Source organism: Eleginops maclovinus, chromosome 22 (assembly GCF_036324505.1).
Source record: "Eleginops maclovinus isolate JMC-PN-2008 ecotype Puerto Natales chromosome 22, JC_Emac_rtc_rv5, whole genome shotgun sequence".
NCBI classification, from domain to species: domain Eukaryota; kingdom Metazoa; phylum Chordata; class Actinopteri; order Perciformes; family Eleginopidae; genus Eleginops; species Eleginops maclovinus.
Genome location: NC_086370.1, coordinates 20,283,027 through 20,304,269, shown reverse-complemented (window position 1 = coordinate 20,304,269; position 21,243 = coordinate 20,283,027). Strand labels below are relative to the sequence as shown.

General features: G+C 41.2%; 1 protein-coding gene across 2 annotated transcripts; it reads left to right on the top strand.

Annotated features, from left to right (window-relative positions):
* Positions 1 to 146: 146 nt before the first annotated feature.
* On the top strand, positions 147 to 20,854 carry b3gnt2b (UDP-GlcNAc:betaGal beta-1,3-N-acetylglucosaminyltransferase 2b). 2 transcript variants are annotated; one of them, XM_063874807.1, is made up of 3 exons: positions 147 to 366; positions 11,137 to 11,315; positions 17,005 to 20,854. In XM_063874807.1, exon 3 carries the CDS (start codon positions 17,030 to 17,032, stop codon positions 18,221 to 18,223), a length of 1,194 nt encoding a protein of 397 aa, XP_063730877.1. In that variant the 5' UTR covers positions 147 to 366; positions 11,137 to 11,315; positions 17,005 to 17,029; the 3' UTR covers positions 18,224 to 20,854. The 2 variants fall into 2 exon arrangements, with proteins under 2 accessions (XP_063730877.1, XP_063730878.1); XM_063874808.1 differs by lacking the exon at positions 11,137 to 11,315.
* Positions 20,855 to 21,243: the final 389 nt, after the last annotated feature.

Here is a 21,243-nt window from a genome sequence, read left to right as displayed (position 1 = left end):
TGTGTGTGTGTGTGTGTGTGTGTGTGTGTGTGTGTGTGTGTGTGTGTGTGTGTGTGTGGTGTGTGTGTGTGTGTGTGTGTGTGTGTGTGTGTGTGTGTGTAGCCCCGCCCACAGGAGCAGCTCAGCGTCGTAACGGTTGAAACCGTTAAAGGAAGAGCACGGTTCACCTTAAGGAGTTCCTTCAGGCGGCTGCGGAGTAAAAACAGAGTATTAAAATAATGATAATAAAATAAAACAACGAAAAACGACGTCGTCTGGATTTATTCTACTTTTCCGTCATTGTTTGGGAAACGAAGGACGGCTGCAAAACAGCGGACTTTCTGTCAGGACTTTAAGGAGAAACTGGCGAACATCGGAGCACACCGAGTGAGTAACTTTTCACATCAAAGTGCGATTTAACTACGTACATTTACCTAAGTACTGTGCTTAAGAACACCTTTCATATACTTTACTTGAGTATTTCCAAGTTATGGTACTTTTATACTTCTTCCCCACTACAATTCAGAGGTGAATCGTGTACTTTTACTCCACTACATTTATTTAATACCGTATGTTACTTTAATGAGGTGAAATATAATCCACCCTTAAATCAGACTTTAGTTCACCTGGAGTCAACTCACAAGCTACCCTGCAGTACACAACGCCATTAAAACTAGCTGCACCTTCACAGCTTTGAGAACACTACCAAAACAAAGCAAATACTATGTTGTATCTATAAAGGACTACGAGTACTTGAGTAACATTTTGGATACAGGTCTTTTACTGTAACATAGTATTCCTAAACTCTGGTACTTTTACTCAAGTACAAGATCTGAGTATTTCTCCCCACTATGGATCTAAGCACAAGTTTAAGGATAGGTTTATATTCCTCTTTCTTGTGTACTTTCCCTTAGAAGCTTCTGTGGTGGGAAATATCTGACAGCAGCATTGAAGTAGGTTAAACTAACATTATATTTCATTTAGCTGACAGTTTACCCCCACATGCTAATACCATAGTCCAGTACTTGAGTTATACTAACATATTGTGAGGTCTACTACAAGGAGTTTGTAGGAAATTGATTAGTTGATCAATATTATTTGTTAAGCCTTTCATCAAGCCAAGAGACCCAACATGTACTCTTCTCAAATGATCCTTTTTACTAAATGCTTGTGTCCTTTAAACAGCTTTCAAAGTCAAATTGAATTTAGTCACATCGTGCTTGTGTTAGTTGTTGTTCGCATTACTCACAATTAGATGTTTTTGTTTTTAGACCAATAGATCCATTTATGGTAAGAACAACCAACAACTGAATCAGCGATGTATATCATCATTAGTTAGGTTGCCCTGGTTAGTGTAAACACACAGTTTACCACACAAAGGAATCCTTAGTCACCAAGTAAACAACATATAAATGTTTAAAAGCTGGCCAAAGTTAACCCAATATTTGTAGGAGATAAGTGGGAGAATATTTTCTGAATGCTGCTTTCGTTTGGATGTTTACTGCCTTTTTATTTCTGGTAACTTATCTAATCCAGGGCTAATAGTCAGCTCTTTCTCAGTCTCTTTCTATTTCTGATGCCTAATGCGCTATCCAAGATACAAGTTTTTACTAACATGAGCAACATTTTCCAGCTGCACAGATGTGAATGTGTCAGCACTGCTATATTTATCCAGAAAAAAGTCCAAACCACGCTTTGGATGAGAGGCCTTTTTGATTACAGTCTAACTTTAATACGATTTTATATGGAAAATATGAAAACAATTGGCTTGTTTTGTTAGTTTGACTCAGTGTTTCCCTTCACAACCCACCTGAATCCAATAACTGATCTTGGATTAATATGTTTTTTGAAATGTTATGTCTTTCAGTCCTCCCTACAAGGTTGTATTGGGATACTATAATATCCTTATACAGAACAGCGTGCTCGTACAGAGTACCTCTTCTGATGCCTCAGATAAAGAAAAAGGAAGTTAAAAGGTTTCGGTTCTGTGCATTAGAATAAATGGAAAGCCTGTTTAGTGATTTTGAAGAGATCTTGAATCCTGAATTATCTTACAGCATCTATTCGGTCATCTCAGAGTCATGTTGCCATTAGGACACAGCCAAAACTCTGCACAAACAGCCAATAGTTTCTCCCAGCCACATGCAGATTGCTTATTTTTGGAGAGACACTTTCTGACGTCCTCCTCCAGCTCAGTCAGTAATCACAAGTTTCTGCTTCAGATTGATCCTCACATGATGTGCACTCACCTGTTGATTCAATCAAACCCGTGACCTTTGTGAACACAGGACATTTTTCTCTGCCCACTCTCTATCTAACCATGTCCTATGCTGAACCCCCACTCAATACTCTTCCAGACAGTGGCTGAGTAACAGTTTCTAGAACAGTAAAGAGGAAGAGGGATGAGTAATATCATCCATCGATACCCAGAGAGTTTTATCCTAATGTGATCAAGAAACAAAGCCAGGTTTATTGTTTTATCTGATGGTTGTGAATCACTGAAGTGATACGAAATTAGGAAAAAATACCCAGGGCAGTGATTTTTACTGATGATACAACTTGCGATATTAAAGGGAATGATCATATTTGAGATATCATTCATAATATCACAGGAAAATATAATAATATGACTTTGGTATTATATTTATAAGGACCTATACCAAACCAGTACTTATTGCATTAGGCAATTGCGTGATTGCGATAACATATCAAATGATGGTGCAGCCCTACATGTTTAGCAGAATAGAGTCTGCTTTAGTGGCTGAAGAACTGTGTTGAATTAAGCCCTGCGTTGTGGCTTGAAGGCTGCAGGTGATTTAAAGATCTCCCTCAGCCTTCCTCACATTTCAAGGTCAGTCAATTCAGCACATCCCAAATGGGAAATCTGCTGCTAATAATGGGGACATCTCGTCAGATGTCGACACAGATATCTGCGCTGTCCTGTTTATAGAGACTGTCTCACTATCTCTAATAGTTTCAGTTTGTATTCACGTTAAGGAACTTTTCTGATGCAGGATATATCCGTTCTCCTCACCAGATACTACAACAAACAATACAATCATACCCAAGTATACTTGTTTAAAATACCAGTACAGTGAGATATAAAACCTTATAATGCAGATGGGAAAGAAATAGTGAGGTAAACCAAAATGACTCATTTTCTGTTTCCACATGTGTAAAATACGTGCAACTAAGCGTGGATTGTACTGAGCCAGGCTAAACAGATCCTGCACAGACCTTGGCAATCAGAAATTAAACTTACATTAACCTCTTCTGAAAATGTGTAAGAGATTAATAAGCTGACAGGCTCAAAACATCAGCATTTCTGTTCTATTGTTTTTCCCTTTATATAGACATCGTAGTATAAGGGAATAAGATTATAGCTCACAACCACAAATACAATGCAGAAATACGTCCTCAAAATGCAAAGGTTTGACGTTATGTAGCCAGCGTCCCTAATAATCCCTTTTCAAGCATCAATGCATGACTAAATGTAGCTAAAATAACATGTAAAACCTCTTTTTCTGCAGACGATAATACAACACACACTAACCGTGGCAGCGTCTGACAATGGCCTGCAGCAATAGTTCACTATTTACCTTCTTTCTGTTCTTGGTCAGACCACGCAAAACAAATATATTTAATGACTAAATGACTAAATTCCAATCGAGGCCTTTGAAAAAGAGCCAACGGGCTCAAAAGGCCAGCTTTATTTCCTTTCTCTTTGACACTAGTTATCCCTAAGCAAGGTAGAATGGGCGTTTTCCAAAGACAGATGCAGCTGCTGATACTGAAGTGCTTTGCTGCTGCTGTTTTCCAACATCCATTAACAACAGCTTATGGGGATATAATACTGCATGCACACAGCTAATCCATAATGTTAGTCATTTTTCCGACAGCAGTAGCTTCGGACCATGGCAAACACATCAGTGAGTTCAAACTCTTTACAGGCATTAAGGGGAAGATCTAAACTGACACCAGTATTGCTTATAATGGCACACGGAGAGCCTTTATGTAAGTGGTCCCTTTTCATTTACTCGACCCACTAAGGCTTCAAACTATTGTGTGCAATTAGACTCTTCTGTTTGGCAGAAAAAGGCAGGTGGTTTTGTAAGTGATAACAGACAGCCAAACGTGCTTGCGAAACGAGATACGACCTGGCAACATGTGATGAGCTGACACATAACTCAAAAGCGAATACAACACATTAAAGAGGAACTGTGTAGAGCTTCACCAGCACAATGCCTCAGTGAAATCACGTAGCTGAGACACCATTGAGTGATTGTAGTTACTAGAATCTAAGGTCAGACACAAACAGAAATAAGTCGGCCAGTTTTCTGTTACCTTGTTTGCACCATTGTTTGATTCTCCCTCTCTTCCCCTCTTCCTGTCCTCACTCCCTGAGGATCAGTAGAACTTATTTAGCCCTTTATAGTTCATAATCCAGACCTGATGCTGTCTGGTGTTGCACAGGAGCCAACCCGTCGTCTTTGACTTGTTCCCCAAAGGCTTTCTCGTTTGTAGTCTTTGCCGGTTGTTTTGAGGTCACCGGTATCCACGGCTCCAGCTTAATCAAATGTGATTCATGATCAAACTCCATTTAATCTCATTAAAACCTTCAAATGTAATGCACGTGGAAAATTATAATCTGATTATCTCTATGTGATTTAGTGGCAGAAAGACAATAATGGAGTCCTGCTTCAGGATTTCCTGTTATGAAATGTGGCCATATGTGCAGTTGAGTTTCCTTAGAGGAAGCAACGTTTAGGTCCGTTTCAGGCAGTGAAGCGGGGTGTGGCTGAGTCATGCTCAGAGTTATGAAATACGGTAGACATTCTTTTTTTTATCAGCAAAACCAAGGACGGTTGGCTTTTCTGAGCTGAGAAAGTTTAGGAAGGTCAGATGTTCTTGCTCTATATTAGTAAGTACTTCCTCCCTTTTATTTGTGACTTTTCAGATGCTTCATCACTTGTTTTAGCATTAGTTGCATTGTTACCGTAACCACAGCCTTCCTGTCTCTCACTGACTGACAGAAACATCCGTGATGATATGGCCTTATTTAAAGACAAATTTATGTTTTCCTCTGGTCTGTCTTGTTTGTTTCAAGATGCACTCAGTAATACCCTGGGACTTAGAGTTTCTCTGGTAATTTATACGCCTTCCTGTAATAACGGCTGTCATTAGTTGCAATTTGCTGTTTTCCACTGGAAGGCTGAATCACCACAGCTGCAGAGAGACTTCTAACCAGTCCACTTAAACGTATGAAATTGCAAAAATGAAGCCCTGTGGCACAAGAGTAAAGCCAGCCCAGGAGTCTTTCGTTTTATCCACAGTAGCTGCCTTCTCATCTAAAAAGCCCACATTAAGGCTGTTTTTTGTTATACTTAGTAGGAAATACCCTCCTAAAGTTCACCTGTAAATGTCTTTAACCAGCATTAATACTTTTTTTGACAAACTGGTTGATTATAGTGACAAACACTAAGAACTTGCACTTCCACTTAGCTCTTTGGGCCTTTTTGGTGGGTTTAACACCTGCGACTTCCCTATTTGTGGTTTCTGAAGTGTTTAGCAGTTAAATAGACTAATAAGTAAGAATAGGGATGCATTTCTGCCCTCCAGTCAGCAGGCGGCCTGAAACGTGACATATTGCTGCATATTTGCTCAAAGTGTACGTGGGAAAGTGTTTGCTTACAAGTTTTGGAAATGGTTTCTAATAATACTGTCCCTGATGAGAGTGAGGGCTGCAGATTATTCCAAGCAGCTGCTTAGACTCCCAGTGATGTCCCATATCAACTGATGGGCTGGCATTGAGGTTACTTTAAACTGTCAAAATGTAAAGTGTTTTAATCTAACGCCATTGCATTCATGGAGGTGCTTCATATTGCCAAAGATCCCAGTCCTGAATTTTCTTACAGTTTATTGTTTTTGAGGAATGTCTACCGCCACGTTTCAGGAGTTTCAGCGTCCCCATTGTATCTGTTCTTGTGACATCCGTACATGACTGCAGCCTGAGAAATGTACGCAATGTCTCTGCCGTCACACTGTGAATCATGTGTCGGTATTAAACCTGGCATTTTCTACATGGTGCATTGACATGGACTGTGTTTGTCACACTCTAGTCCCACAATCACACACACGCACACTCAGACACACTGACACGTCTTTAAGTTTAGATTGCGTTGAGTGTGAGGGAACATGTCGAGCCGCAGAGACGTGACCTTTAGCATGCAGAGTCACAGTCACAAGTATTTGTTGATAATTAGAAATGCCATTCTATTTTAAGTGTGTGTTTGGTAGGATTCTTGTGGGCTGATGTGAGTCTGTCTTTATTCCGCCACACTTCTGTACAACATAGTATTTTATTGCTATGTTAAACAAGATACAGAGAGACAGAGAACAATGCAGCAGAAGTGTTGGCTCGGTTTGTTTTGGCTACAGAGGATCCAAACCATCAGTCTGTAATGTATATCTGTGTGTCGCTGAACAAGACGCCATCAGCTGTAGGCACCGTGAGTCATCGCTATAACCTGACCTCCTCTGTCTATTAAAGCAACTGAATGCTATCATTTAGTCAAGCGCTGTATTCAACTATTTCTATTGAAGTAATCTGTCGCGCAAAAATGAAAGAAAATGCAGTTCTTAAATCTATTGATTTCTGGCTTTTTATTTGGTATATTTTAGTTTGATTTGCACTTCACTTTGACTTCCTATATTTATATCTTTCTTTTTTAACCTTTTTTTGCATTTTCTTTAATTTTTTGTTTGTATTTATATATTTCTTTCATTCAAAAACCCAATTTCGGGCCCCCGGCCGTGGCGCAACTGGCTGGGGCACCTGCACCGTACGCCGGCGACCCGGGTTCGATTCCCGACCCGTGGTCCTTTCCGGATCCCAGCCCGACTCTCTCCCACTTTCCTGTCACTCTCCACTGTCCTATCCGATTAAAGGCAAAAAGCCCCCAAAAATATCTTTAAAAACAATTTCGCCCATGGGCAAATCAAATATTCTGATTTGGATTTCCTCTGTTTTGTAGCAGATCCAACTGAATACCTTCTTTATTTATGTATTTTTTGAATAAGCCCAGTGCTTAGAAATACATGAATCTTTAAGTAAGAGAGAGAAATTATGCTATATCATTTCTATTTGAGATTTGGATTGTCGAAACAATAAATAAATCACCTCCGACTTTGAGAAACTGGGATGGACATCTTCTGATAGTGAGTTGACCAAATGATAAATTGATAAGGAAAAGTGGTGGGTAATCCAAATGAAATTCATTCTTAAATGAAGCCCTCGTATTGAACCAGACGCTGACAAAAAAAGGTCCAGTCGTCAGTCAAGCCCACGTGTCTGTGACCTTTGGCCCTCTGTGAATCCTGGTGCAGACTGTCGATATGTGGTGGGCAGACGGCACCTCTCTGGGTTTCAGCACTCGGGCTATTTACGGCGCTCTCTGTTCACAACATGTTGCTGTGAGGCCCACTCTCTCTCATGTGAGCACATCCTCTTGTATTCCTCAGGCCTGCGTGGGTCAAAGAGTGCATGTTTGGTAGTTGTGATGTGCCAAAGGTGGACTGTGTACAACAACAAAGTTATTTACAAATGATGCAGAAAGGTCATCCAAAGTACTTCGCCTGAAGCATAAAATATAAAAATAAGACTTACTGCAGTTGAACAATGAAAATGTGTATGATCTACATATTCTTTAGATCTATAGTGCTGATTCCTTCATACTGATGGAACAACGGAACAAATTGTATATCATGACACTTGTTTAGAAAGGAAATCATCTGAAAACATTTTGGCTTCGAGCTCTAATGTCTTGTGTGTGTAAACAAAGATTCCTCTGTTGATATTTATGGTCCATTTTTAGGACACATTTAGGCTGGCAGTGTTTCAAGATGTTGCATTTTCGGCATGGCATGACTGTCTGGTTGTTTGCCTTTTTTTATTTCTGTTTCTCCCCGAGGACCTCCCATCCAACTCCTCTGTGGAATTTAAGAAGTAGAAAACATGAGAGAAGGAGATCAAAACATGGCTAGATATCTTGCAATTCAGAGCCAGGACTTGATTCCCAACACTGGTTAGAACCAAGACCAAAACGCCACCAATGTTTAGCCTCAATGACTGATAGAGTCCCCTCTGCCAGTTAAGAGTTGAACTTTAACCCAATGTGGCCTCATTTGCTATCTCTCTCTCAAACACACACACACACACACACACACACACACACACACATACAGCACCGCTTGACTTACTGTGTGCAGGTTTACAGCAGCAGTGTGTGTGTGTACTTATGACTAAAGGAATATGATATTAACTGATACGTGCAGAATAACTTTTATACTCTGAGCCTTTTTTTGGAACAGATTGAGTCGTGCCATTGAAGTTTGGCTAATAACTAAAGCAGCTTTTGCTTTGAAGGTCCGCTTCATTCATTGTTTGTTTGTTTTTTTTAGCCGCAAACAAAAATGATTACCAGTGAGGAGACGCTGTGTTTTCCCCTCAGGGACCTTATAAAGGCCTGTGTCTGTGAAACAAGTCTAGGAAACATACACACCTTTGGCATTTCTGTTTAATTCTTTGTGGCAGCAGCATGTGACGGAGCTGGTGAGTTATTAGTGAGGGAATTTTAGAATTTCTGAGTATAAAATATCTAATAGGTGTATGGTTAGTCACTTTTTTTGATGTATGATCTTGATATGGAACGTCTGTAATGACATCCCAACCTTATTATTATTATCGACTGACGTATATCTAAATAAGCCAATAGCGGTCTGTCTTTAGTCTGAATTAGGGTTGCAGAATTCCAGGAATTTTCAAAGATGGAAACTTTCCATGGGAATTTATGGGAATTTTCAAAATTGAAGGTTGGCTCTTCATAGGGAACTTAAATATAGTTGGGGAAAGTATATTTTAACATAATCTTGACTAAAACAAACCGATGCCATTCAAGTATAGCCATGCCATTCCTCCATCACATGCACGTAGCACACTGCTTACTGCATTGCTATTGAGACCACACCCCCTACAGGCACTGTGCATCCCACCATCACATGCACATATGATTTCTAGAAGACTGGACCACACTTTTGAGCCCAAAGCACAAGACTGTTGAAGTAAGGTTTGATGATATTATGGGGTAATATATTTATGTTATGTTTAAATTGCAAATATCACATACAGATGTGTTCATCTAGTAGATAGCTAGCTGATAACTTAGATTTTAAGTAAGCCACAGCTAGCATCACTTCATTCACCATCTGAGTCACTCTTATGAAGATGCTAGCTACCTCAAATGTGATGCTGTTTAATCTGCCTCCTGCACGATGTTTTGAAGATCATTCCAGTTGTTTAGTGAGCCTAACTATTTATATATCTGTTCATGCCATTGGATCAATTCCCAGTTAGTTCCCATAAATTCCCATGGAAAGTTTCCGGAAACTTACCGGGAATGTTCCGCCCCTTTGCAACCCTAGTGTGAGTAGAGACAGATATATGAGTAATGTATGTTGTGAGTGAAGTGTGGAGAAATGTTTGGTCTTTTTAAACAAATAAAACCTCAAATAAATGCTAAACGATCACGTGAAAAAGATCCCGGGACCGTTGATATTCCTGTAAGATGAAAGGTCAAACAGACTCTAAGAAGTGCTTTTGTTATATAAAGGAAAAGGCATGAGGGGTAAACCGTATTAAGATGAGTATCAGTGAATCCCTTCAGAAACTACAGAGGCATTCCTTTTGTTTATGAACTCCTCTGCTCATATTTACTCTACCGTTGTTGGATAATCTTGAAGTGAATATTTCAGACTGTCAATAATGGCACACAGTGAAAGGTGATGTGTCTCATTATCCGCTGACCTCTCATATTTAACCAGGAGAAACACTGGTTTAATGATTTACAGAGCGTTACACTCCAGTACCTTTACCAAGAGCTGAAATCATAGCAGATATGTTTGACCATGTCGTAGTACTAACCATATAATATTTAGTTTGCAGTCAGGCTTATAATACATGTGGTGTGTGTGGACACTGCTTACGTTTTTTCCCTTTTGTAGTTGGCTTAGAAAAATACTTGGCTCTCAAAACTACTCCAAGTGGGTTGCCAAATTCAGTTTGGGAAAGGCGTCTATCTGTGTGGAAAGGATTTCTGTTTTCCCCACCGATATTGAAATGCTCATTTGAATTTGAGTCACATTATTGAACTGTAATCAACTCCTACCTGTGTGTGTGTGTGTGTAATCAGAATCAGGACATTACCACGTACATAGGAGGATTTTGCTTTGGTGTATGATAGAATGGTCAGAAAAATAAGGTTGGTAGAAATATACAAAACATTTCAGTGCACGCCAAATACACGCTACCCGTCTTCCAACGGGAATATCTCTGTTATCAGTTATATGGACGTTGTTTGGGACAGGCAGGACAGAGCTGCATGCAGCGGCTTGTCTGCAGGAGTCTTGAGAGCCTCAAACAGAAAGAGCTCTGAGCCTGGGGAGGGAAACTGACAAGGACCAGCGCAAATGTCTGTGCACTTAATGAAAATCCCTGAAAACGACGATTAGAGAAGCCTCCGGTGGGAAGAAGACCTTCAACTCTGTCTGGGTCTTAAAGTAAATGCAGAATTCCCTGATGTTTTCCCCCCAGTAAGAAAGTGTCAACTATACAAATGGTGTATATAGCACATAGAGTTGAGTGTAACCATACAAATACATCATCATTTTTAACAGACACATATTATTTGTAGGTCTGTGAAAATGTGTTAGTTTCGACCCAACCCCAGACAACTGTTAAGTAAATGACAAACCCGGTTTCATGCAGTCGAAATATGAATATGAAATTGCTTAATCTCAGAACAACAAACCTGTGAAACCAGGCCAGGATTTGGGAGGTGGATAGCTAACCAGGCTGCAAACGTGTTAATCAGCATGAGACACCTCCTGGGTTAGGCTAGTTAAGTTGTAATGGAGATTGAAACTACTTTGTGATCGGTTAGCTGCACATCCGCTCTGTTACTGACAGAGAACAGTGGAATTTAGTCCAGCTTTAAGAAGCATATGAAGCTTTAGTGTCATATAGGCTAGCTGTTAGCATTCTCCTTTAGCCAAGCTCCTCTCAGCTGTTGACACACAGTTTCTTTTCAAATCTGGTTTCAGGTTTGAACCTCCCCCCCCCACCCCACCCCACCCCACCCCACCCTTTCTCAACTGTGTCCCTCCCTGATTCTTCCTCCCCACTGGCTGCTGTTCTCAAGAGGAGGGCGGAACAAAGAATGGGGTAAGAGCTGAGAGGAGCCAAGACGACACAAGCGGAGGAAACCCCCGAACCTGCACAGGTAAGCATGCTCTCACACCTTCCGAAACACAGCCGTTACACTGAGTCTAGAGAATAATGTGTAGAAGTTGCGTTATGTTTCAGAAAAGTGTGTAATGCGTTCTTTAAAGTTGCTTACACTTATCAATAAGTGAGAAAAGGTAGGTTTACACATTGCTGTGGTGTATAATGGGGCATACATAAACACAGTAAGAGGAATTATGTTGTAAAATAGTATACAATTCAGAAAATAAAGGAGAGATGTTCCAAAAGAAATGATACATGACAAAGCAAGTACAATAAGATTCAACATGTGTGGAGATGGTTGCTTTTGCAGAAACGAAAACATCACAAATTTCACTTCTAACTACACATACTGTGTCAGAACCCTGAAACTGAGGGACATCACACACACACACACACACACACACACACACACACACACACACACACACACACACACACACACACACCTTTTTTACCTGCTACAGCCATTGTGTTCTGCTTTCTGACACCCATCCCCCAAGGGGTGAGACGCCTCACCTCAATGGACCTTTTATCAGGTGAACACAATAGCGGTCAAACACAGGCGCTGTCGGGTCAATGACTGCCAGAGACCATCAGTGTGCTGCAGACCTGCTGTCTGCCATGATTAATGAAACCGGAAGACTGCATCAAAGTCCACCTGGCTCTCTGCTGCCGTCAGGGTCTAACCGGCGCTGTCAATGAATACTACACACTGTCTGATCTTACATTGTATAGAGAGAGGCAGATTTCTGTTTAGGATTAGGTGGCTTTCTGTAGAAGAAAAGATCATCACAGTTAAAATGGTGTGTGTTGCTCTCAGGGTCTAAGCTAATATGTATTAACCCGGTAATGGTTTTTGTATCCTGAGGGATTCACTCATTTGACAGGCTGTGTCCATGTGTAGAATGGGTGTATTAGCTGTGTATTTATGACCTAAAATGGCTCTAATATTAGTGTGGAATGGATCTGATGACAGTGTAACATGGGCATAATAAGGGTGTAATACGGTTTGTATCTATGGTGCAACATGGTTGTGATAATAGCGGTGTATTAATGTGTGTCATAGGTATATTAACACTATGGGTGTAATGTGGAACATAGCAATCAATTTTCCAAAATATTTCAATCTGGATGCCAATTTAAGGGTTAGGTTGAATTCATTTTGAGGATTTGTATAGATCCGGAATATATTTGTTTAGGTCAGTCTCACACCAGGCCTCTAAGAGGCATCAGACTGCTATATTCATAATGAAACTCTCATGATGCTGGATGTTCATTCTGATTCAATTGTTTACTCGTTAATTATAGATTACACAAATTGAATCCTAGCTCGAAACAGGAGTACTTATGTGGAATTATGAGGTACGCCACTTAAGTACAGCACTTGGCTAAATGTACTTAGTTACTTTCCACCTGAGTTAACTAGGGGAGGAGAAATGACTGCTTTGTGTCATGAAGGCCTTCTCAACTCTTCTTAATGTACAATAAATGATCACCCTTTCTTAGTGCTCTGTAACACTTTAAGTACACATGCGTGTGGCTTCTTTTTCGACTTGTATGTCTTTATTTATGCTAACGATGTCTCCTCCGCATGTCGATCTGTTCTTTTGTGTAGTTTAGAAGTTTATTTTTGCAAAAGATGTAACTTGTAGCAACAACCACAGAAACCTACAGCCACATCGAAACAGGAACCAGATATTGAATAGAAATACGCATTGACCTAATGTGAGGGGGGTTAATTCAGGTCACGGATAAAAGGCGTTATTTGTCATATTCAGATGCCTGAAAAGCTCCGCCGGAGGTGTGAGTTGAAGGCCTCCTAAACTTGGGACTCCTCTAGACGGAGAAGCGGAGGTGTTGCCCACGTTGCTTTTTCGGGCTGTGCCCGGCCGGGCTCCGTGGCATCATGGCCACCAGACGCTCGCTGACGAGTCCTCCTTCTGGGCCTGGCTCCAGAAGGGGACCTCGGGCTGCCTCCGGGCCGGGTATCCTCGCTTTGAAGTTTGTTTGTCATGAGGTCTTTTGAACCAATATTAGTCTGGCCCCTTACCTGAGACCAATTTGCCATGGGAGACCCTACCAGGAACACAAGGTTCCAGACAACCCCCAGGTTCATCGGGGCACACAAACCTCTCCACCACGATAAGGTGCTGGTTCTCGGAAAGCATATAACATTTAAATGCATAAAACAGCGCTATGGAAAGAAGTTTCAGGGTTGCAGGAATAAGACAAATATGTACAAAATAGATAAGAAAATGTCATACTGTGAAGTGGAATAAATACTGTATTCTGTATATTTTGATCACTGTGTACTCCACACTCTACATAAACATCTCTCTGTCTCTGCTAATCCTAATTTTGGATCAATAAAGTATGTCTTATCTAATTCAATATGTAATAGCAGTACTGTAATATACTGTAAATATGATATAAATTTATGGAAACAGATAATCAAATGAACCATGTATCATATCTGAATGACGACACTTCACAGAGCTCAGGAGTCTAACAGGAGTGTTAAATCTGCTTTGTTTGATGGCATTACAACTGCAGTACTTACCAACAGTTTCGTAGAGAAACCGGTTTTAAAAGTCAACGTAAACAAAGTAAACGGGCCTGAATCAGTGCGAGTTATATGGTCAGCGCTGAGGCTGAAACAGGAGCCTGTCAGCAGACAGATGTCTGGGCTGATGCAGGTAGGCGTAGGTTTAGCTCTGCGAGACTGATGCTTAATTAGACGTCCGGAAGCTGTGATCTTGTCAACATGTTGTTCCGTCGTTACAATTACCCCCTCCCACCCACCCATTTCCCAGAAGTCTCCTTGTTTGTATGGGGCTGCAGAGGACAGGGAAGAGGAACCATCCATTAGGAAAAGAAAGGAGGCAGTCTGTGCGGTTCCTTGTTAGTCCTATAACCCTGATGTACCTTCAGGGTTATGCACTGTGGGGATCGCTCCATTTTCATGTAAATGTGAGCAACATTTAAGCGAAGAGCAGGAGAGGGGGGGATAATGAAAGGGAGGAAAGAGAGCAAACAGCCTCAGCAGAGCAGACCTGTTGCTAGGAGAGAGAGCAACACGATGCAGAGGCAGGATGTAAATGTGCAGCGGTGCAGGGCAAGATAAACACTCTGAAGCACCAGTCAATTATACATGTAAACCTGTCAGGTAGAGCTTCATCCCTTCCTCCATAGCGTTAGCATGTTTACACTCAAATCTGAGGCACATTTTCAATAGAAATGATAGCACAACATAGAAAGCTCCTCATGCTGTTTTCTTTATGTTCTTCTTCCTTATGGATGGATTAATCATTTCAGTCATTTTCAAGCAAGAACTACTAATATGTTCTGCATCGTGATTCACTGCTTGTTGTTTTTAGATATACATGATAGTATATACTTTTAATCTAGGGATAAAACAACAGCTTTCAGGACTCCCTTTAGGCTCCTGGAAGTTGTAAATACTGTTCTTTATTCACTGCTTTTAATATATTGGATGGATTGCAGTACAATAAGGCCTTATTGATCCTGATTGTCTTCTATAGCGCCACCATGTGGTTTTAATTTTAAGTAAATTGTTTTAACAACTTTAGGATGGATGTCAGTGCTTTGCAGTCATTTCCCAGCTCTCATAACTCACCCTCTGGCATCTTGGCTCACAGTCAGAGCAAAAGCTGCACCCTTACCACCATTTATCCTATCCTTTCATCACCATCAGGTTATTAGTTTGTTTTATTGGCGTTGTTTATACACGACACATGTTGTTAGCTGTTCATTTTCCTCACAATTAGGGCGTCGTGGTCGTGTGTCTTTAGTGGTCTGCCTCCTTCAGTTTCCTGTCCACGCTCTTCTGGCAGCTATCTATAAAATCTAGTTTGTGTTCATAATCGTGGCTCATGTAATGTTATTACCGAAAGAATTTCCAAGATGTTGTCCATCAATGACTGAATGAAAACCCCGCAGTGGCTTCTGCAAATGTAGTCCAGGTAGAATCAACAAAAGGAGGAAGAAACGTTGGAATCGTAATAAAGGAAATGAAGCAGAATACAGAAAAGAATGTGATGTGTGTTTGCGTACCAAAGACTCAGAGCTCCTGAAAGGATGTGTTGTTAGTCCGAACCCTCTCCTCACACGCTGTCCTCATTTCTCTGTGGAAATGTCATTGGCCATTATATTAAGTAAACACGGAGCGTCCTCAAACAAAACCCACCTGGCAGTACGCTGCGGCTGTAATGCAAACGATTTAACAACAGTGTAGATTACGGTTCAACTTTTATTACGGCCGACAATTATGCTAATAGTTTTACTGTATTTAGTTTGGACTGTTTATGGACCCCCCAGTTAATGGTTAATGGTTGTGAGAACTGTCTGTGCACACCTTACTGGATAACCGGACTGTATGTATAATGAAATATATTGAAGACGGTATCATAAAAAATTCCCTTTTACTGGCAGAGGTTTTGACCTATCTATTATTATTTATATATATTAATGGTGTGTGCTTAGCAAAGGACTGAGAACAAAATGGAAATTTCACTTGGGAGCACAACGTGTTAATATAAATAAGGATTGTATTGCATCAAAACTGGACAGAATATTTGTGATCTAACTCGTGGTTTAAGCCTTATTATCAACCATCACCTGTCTGAAGTGTATTTGAGTTTAGCTAGTTCCTGCGAGTGAAATAGGAAGTGGGTTCTCAGATATTCAGCCTCTGCTTTAGTTTCCCCGACAGTTTTTAATTGACGTGTTCGTGCTTCCTCATGTGACTCAGTGTCACACTGGTCTTGTGGTTAAAACACATTTCCTCTACGTTCGTTTTTAACACACAGAGAGAGATAAGTGATGAAGCTGCAAGTTTTCACACCGTTAAACCCCTGACTGACACATACAAACAGAGAGGACTTTGCCTCAAATGGAAAGCACATGATGTCTGAAAATCGATTTTTCCATCAGAGATTCCCGTTAAGACTGACCGCGCTCCTAAAGGGCGTGCATGCATGAAATATCTTCTACAAACGGGTTAATGTAACGCAGCGCTGTGACTGTACAGGAAGGAAGAGAGATCAGATGCACTTATTGATAACGCTGCAAAGAAAGTTATTCTTGCAAACCTTTTTAATTGTAAATCTTAGGAGAGACGGGTCATTGTTGCCTCTGGTAAAACAGTCGTCCTTCACTTGCCATGACTCAACAATTATTTAAATGAATTGATTTGTTTGCTTGTTCAGGTCAGCAGCTGCTGTCCATACATTTACACAGTCAGTCTGCTGTTGTTTGTGGACAGATTGATAGTAATGTGTTGTGTGTTTTGCAGTGTTTGTCTTTTTTATTGATATCTTTTTGCAGACATGAGGAAAAATCAAATCTGGTGCATTTTACACTCTGTCTGTTGTTTAGTTTTATTTCGAAGAAGCACAGTACAATGAGTAACACAACCAAACTCTGTCATTCAATCAGACAGACAGAAAGCAGCACCTCTTATACCACGTAGAAAGCTTGTTTGTATGAGGATCGAACCACACACACTTTAAATACAATTTCGATGTATTTCAAGAGTCTATTTTGTCCACGAGAAACCAGATAAGTCCTTCCAGGTTATGAGTCCACTTTGAAATGGTTTTGAATGTAGCTAGTGACCAAAAGTATTCCCCTCTCTTACCCTCTGTATCTCTCCGTGGTCTCAGGTGGTGCCTGGTGCAGGACTCTGTCATGGCGCTGCTGTGGAGGAGGATGAAGCTTCTGGTGACGGTGATGATGGTCAACCTCTTCATCTTCATCATCATCTCCCGACAGAGCAACCAGGATAAAAACAGCCGCAACAAAGTCCAAATCCCCTCCAAGCCCTTCTGGAGCAAACTGGTTCCCAGCGCTACGTTCTGGAACCGGCAACAGCAGATCCTGGACTTACAGAACAATCCGGTCCTGGTGGCCAACTACAGCAGCGCGGACACGCCTGAGTGGCTCAACGAAACCGGTTTGACCTCCGAACCCTGCCAGCCCAACTTCAGGGTGACCACGCAGGTGAAGGACTACAACTCCCTTCCGGGCCGCTTCAAGGACTTCCTGCTGTACATGCACTGCCGCTCCTACCCGGTCATGGTGGACCAGCCGGACATCTGTAAGCAGCCGCCCTTCCTGCTGCTGGCTGTCAAGTCCTTAGCGCCGCATTTTGACCGCCGCCAAGCCATCCGGCAGTCCTGGGGCCGGGCGGGGCTGATAGCCAATCAGACGGTGGTTACCATCTTCCTCCTGGGTAACGCCACAGCGGGGGACCACCACCCGGACCTGTCAGAGATGTTGCGCTACGAGAACACCCGTCACAGAGACCTCATCCAGTGGGATTACAGGGACTCCTTCTTCAACCTGACCGTCAAAGAGGTCCTGTTCCTGGAGTGGATCCAGGCACGCTGCCCCGAGGCCAAGTTCATCTTCAAAGGCGACGACGACGTCTTCGTCAACACCTTCCGCATCCTGGACTTCCTCAAGGGCCTCTCGGAGCCCAAAGCCAGGGACCTGTTTGTGGGCGATGTGATCACAAACGCGGGGCCACACCGGGACAAGAAGGTGAAGTACTTCATCCCAGAGAGCATGTACGTGGGCACGTATCCTCCCTACGCAGGAGGAGGCGGGTACCTGTACTCTAGGGACATCGCTGCTCGCTTACACAATGCCTCGCAGCACGTGGCACTGTACCCGATAGACGACGTCTACACGGGGATGTGTCTGAGGAAACTAGGGCTGGCCCCCGAGAAGCACAAAGGCTTCAGGACCTTTAACATAGAGGAGAAGTACCGGTCGAACCCGTGCGCCTACAAGAGCTTAATGCTGGTTCACCCCAGAACCCCACAGGAGATGATCCAGATCTGGTCCTGGCTCAGCAGCCCGGACCTCAACTGCCAGTGAGGATACTGAAAGACATTGTGAGGATGTTTCAGAGACACTTATTTTATCTTGAACAGGGTCATGACTTACGAGTTGGCAGCTTTAAGTTCAGATGTTATTAAAATGGTCACTTGATGCCTCTATAGCAGAGGAAGGATGCGTGCCACCAAAGTATTTTGACTCGATGTCAGACTTCCGTAGACGAGCTTAACCCTGCTTCGCTGTCGAAACGAGCTTCACAAAAAGTGACAGCGTCTCTCTCTGCGTGCACATATTTATATCGATCTATTTATATGGCCCTGGTAATGCTTTAACACTGTGTCGGCTCTGTGATGGAGCGCCTCAATGCTGTATTATATGAATAAGGAGGCTAAGAGCTAGGATGTGTCCACCTGAGAAGAAAAGACACTCTTGACTGTATAAACAAGGTAAATAAGACTGATGCTTCAGTTCCTTTAGTCACGTTTATTGCTGGAGAAGAGTGTGTGCTGAACACTTCCTACTCATTATAGCTGGAGGTGTAGTTTGTGCTGCTACTCCCATCCACACTCCCTAAAGTATTCACTTCTTCGCTTCGACTCAAACAAAGTCCTTAAACAAAAAGCTAGTTTGTTTAACTTTAAGTCCATCATTCATTTTCGGTGAAATCCAAACGATTCAGTCTGTATTTTATATTCCTGTAACCCGTAAGTTGTGTCATTTCTTTTTAACTTGTGGATGAATGCAACAATGAATCCACAGAGCTTTAGACGGGGTGTTTTGTGGAGTGGATACACACTTTGCTTTCAGGAAACAAGAATGTGAGTCCGGCTCTGTGCAGCTCAGCAGGTCTGGGCTTGGTTTTGAAATCCAAATGCTGATTAATTCTGTTTCAACTTCTCATTTTACACAGAAGGACAAAGAACTCATATGAACCGTTAAGTGCTTTTTTCTTCACGCTGCTGAGCTTCTGTCTGAAACACATGCTTAACTCCTGAGTGTCTGAGAGGAGAGTGGTGAATGCTGGTTAATGTTGCTTTAATGTCAGTGAATCAGAGGCTTAACATCCAAGAAATCATGTCTCTGTTCACTGATCATTTAGAGGCTTTATTTTAAAATGTTACATACCTGTTTTATGGAGAGATTTATTTCTTGTTGTCTTCATGTTAGTGAATGTTGAAAATGGTGGATGAAATATCAAGGCTCACTACTGTACAACTTAGTATTTAATAAGAGAAGTGCTGCACATATTTCCCGCCATCTGTTACAAATTCAGCTTTATGTGAACGTTTTCAGATATCTCAGTGAAGGAGATGCTTCTTTTCGCTCTCAAACCCACTTAAAAAAACATCTGTCACATGAATGTATATCTGTACACATATTTAGAGTCAATCCTCTGATTTATTTCTGTTCAAAAAGTGGCTTTTCTTCAGTATTTCTTCTCCAAATGTCCATAGACCTGACCTATGACCTTCAGTGTGAATCTGGTGGAAACACTTTAGATCCTTCACCCCCTGCTGGTTAGGAGGGTGAACTTGTGAGATGGTTAGCCACACACACAGTCATCAACTCCTTGACCCAGAACTGGAGTGCAAGACCTATTTCATGCATATAATGTTCAGAAAATATTTGCATTCTGGCTATTTTTGTTACTTTTTCCCTACGTCGGTGTCAAACATTTGGGTTTGGCTTTACAAGAAGTTAAGATAATCACAGTGTGGTTATTAAAGGTTGTTGCTGTTGTTGTACTTTTGGTTGTTTAAAAACTGGTACTCTGTACTGGTAACCATGTAGGATTAAAGAAACACAAAACACAGGAGCCAAGAACACAGACAGCTTCCTCTTCGGGTCACGTCTCCTCACACACCAGTACTAGATTACATTCTGCGGCACACCGTTTGTGGCTACTCGAAATGTTTACATGCTTTAAAAAGTCGACATCACTTTATACATGTAGCTTCTGTCTGATGAATGGCTGTAGAGGTGATTCCTAGAAACTTATTCTGTATATTTCGCAGTCTGACATTTGAGATTCAACCTTTATCAACCACTGCGCTTTTATTTTGGATTCTGCTTCACAGTTTCACTTGAAGGACCTTTTTCCTGTTTATACACAGTCAGTGTTTCTCTGGCCTCAGCAGCCAGAATGTATCATTTTCAGAGCTTCTGCAGCAGTTGTTTTCACTAAGCTAGTGGATGACATATTACCGTCTATGTGCATAAAAATGTCGGCACTGCAGAGCGATGTTTTACTCAACACGACAGGGAAATATAAATCGACCAAATTGCAAACTAGGGGCAAACATCCTGCAAAAGAGGAAGTTATCATGTGATTACGTGATTTTAATCAGTCAGGATTTATCTCAAGGCCAGCCTTTCGGTTAACTCCTGGCTATAAAAACCAATAAAGCATAAGTGTTCAGAGGACTTGTAATTTAATAAAGCCTTATAGTTTCCGTGTTAAGCCTGCACTAGTCCGAGGTGATTACCAAATCTGTGCCTGATGTTTGTTTGTACTGTATGTCTAAGATTCAACCATGTGAAGCATGATCGCTTTTTTTTAATACCTTGAATGACCTGATTGTTTCAATAAAGTTATGTTTGCTGTTTTTGTATATACTGTTCTATGTATTTTTATTGTGAACCAAATAAATTATGTGAAGTAAACGTTAAGACGATTTGTTGTCAAATGTATTTTTTATATATGTGTTTATATCAAAATCAAAGTTGGATTTAAAATGTCAGTATTGTTCTGCTTTTGCATGTGTTTTAGAAACAAGTGGCAGAGGGTTGTTTTTAAGATTAACTTCAATTTGAATTTAACTAAAAATGTATCATTCAAATTAATTTGGACTACTTATTGCAGAAATAAATGGGTACAGCTCAGATAAACAAAGATGTTTTTAAAGTCACATAGCAGCTCCTAAACTAGTGAATGTTATCCTTGTTTTGGTGTGTAACCCCTTAGCAATGTTAATAGTTCAACCAGAAAGTGGATTTTAACATCTGAGTAGGGATTTTCTATTGAGTGAACATACTCTGCTTTACCAGAGAAATGAAAA

Bases quoted from the DNA above. Each gene is read 5' to 3' on its own strand.
- b3gnt2b (XM_063874808.1), top strand. From the start codon at position 17,030: ATGGCGCTGCTGTGGAGGAGGATGAAGCTTCTGGTGACGGTGATGATG.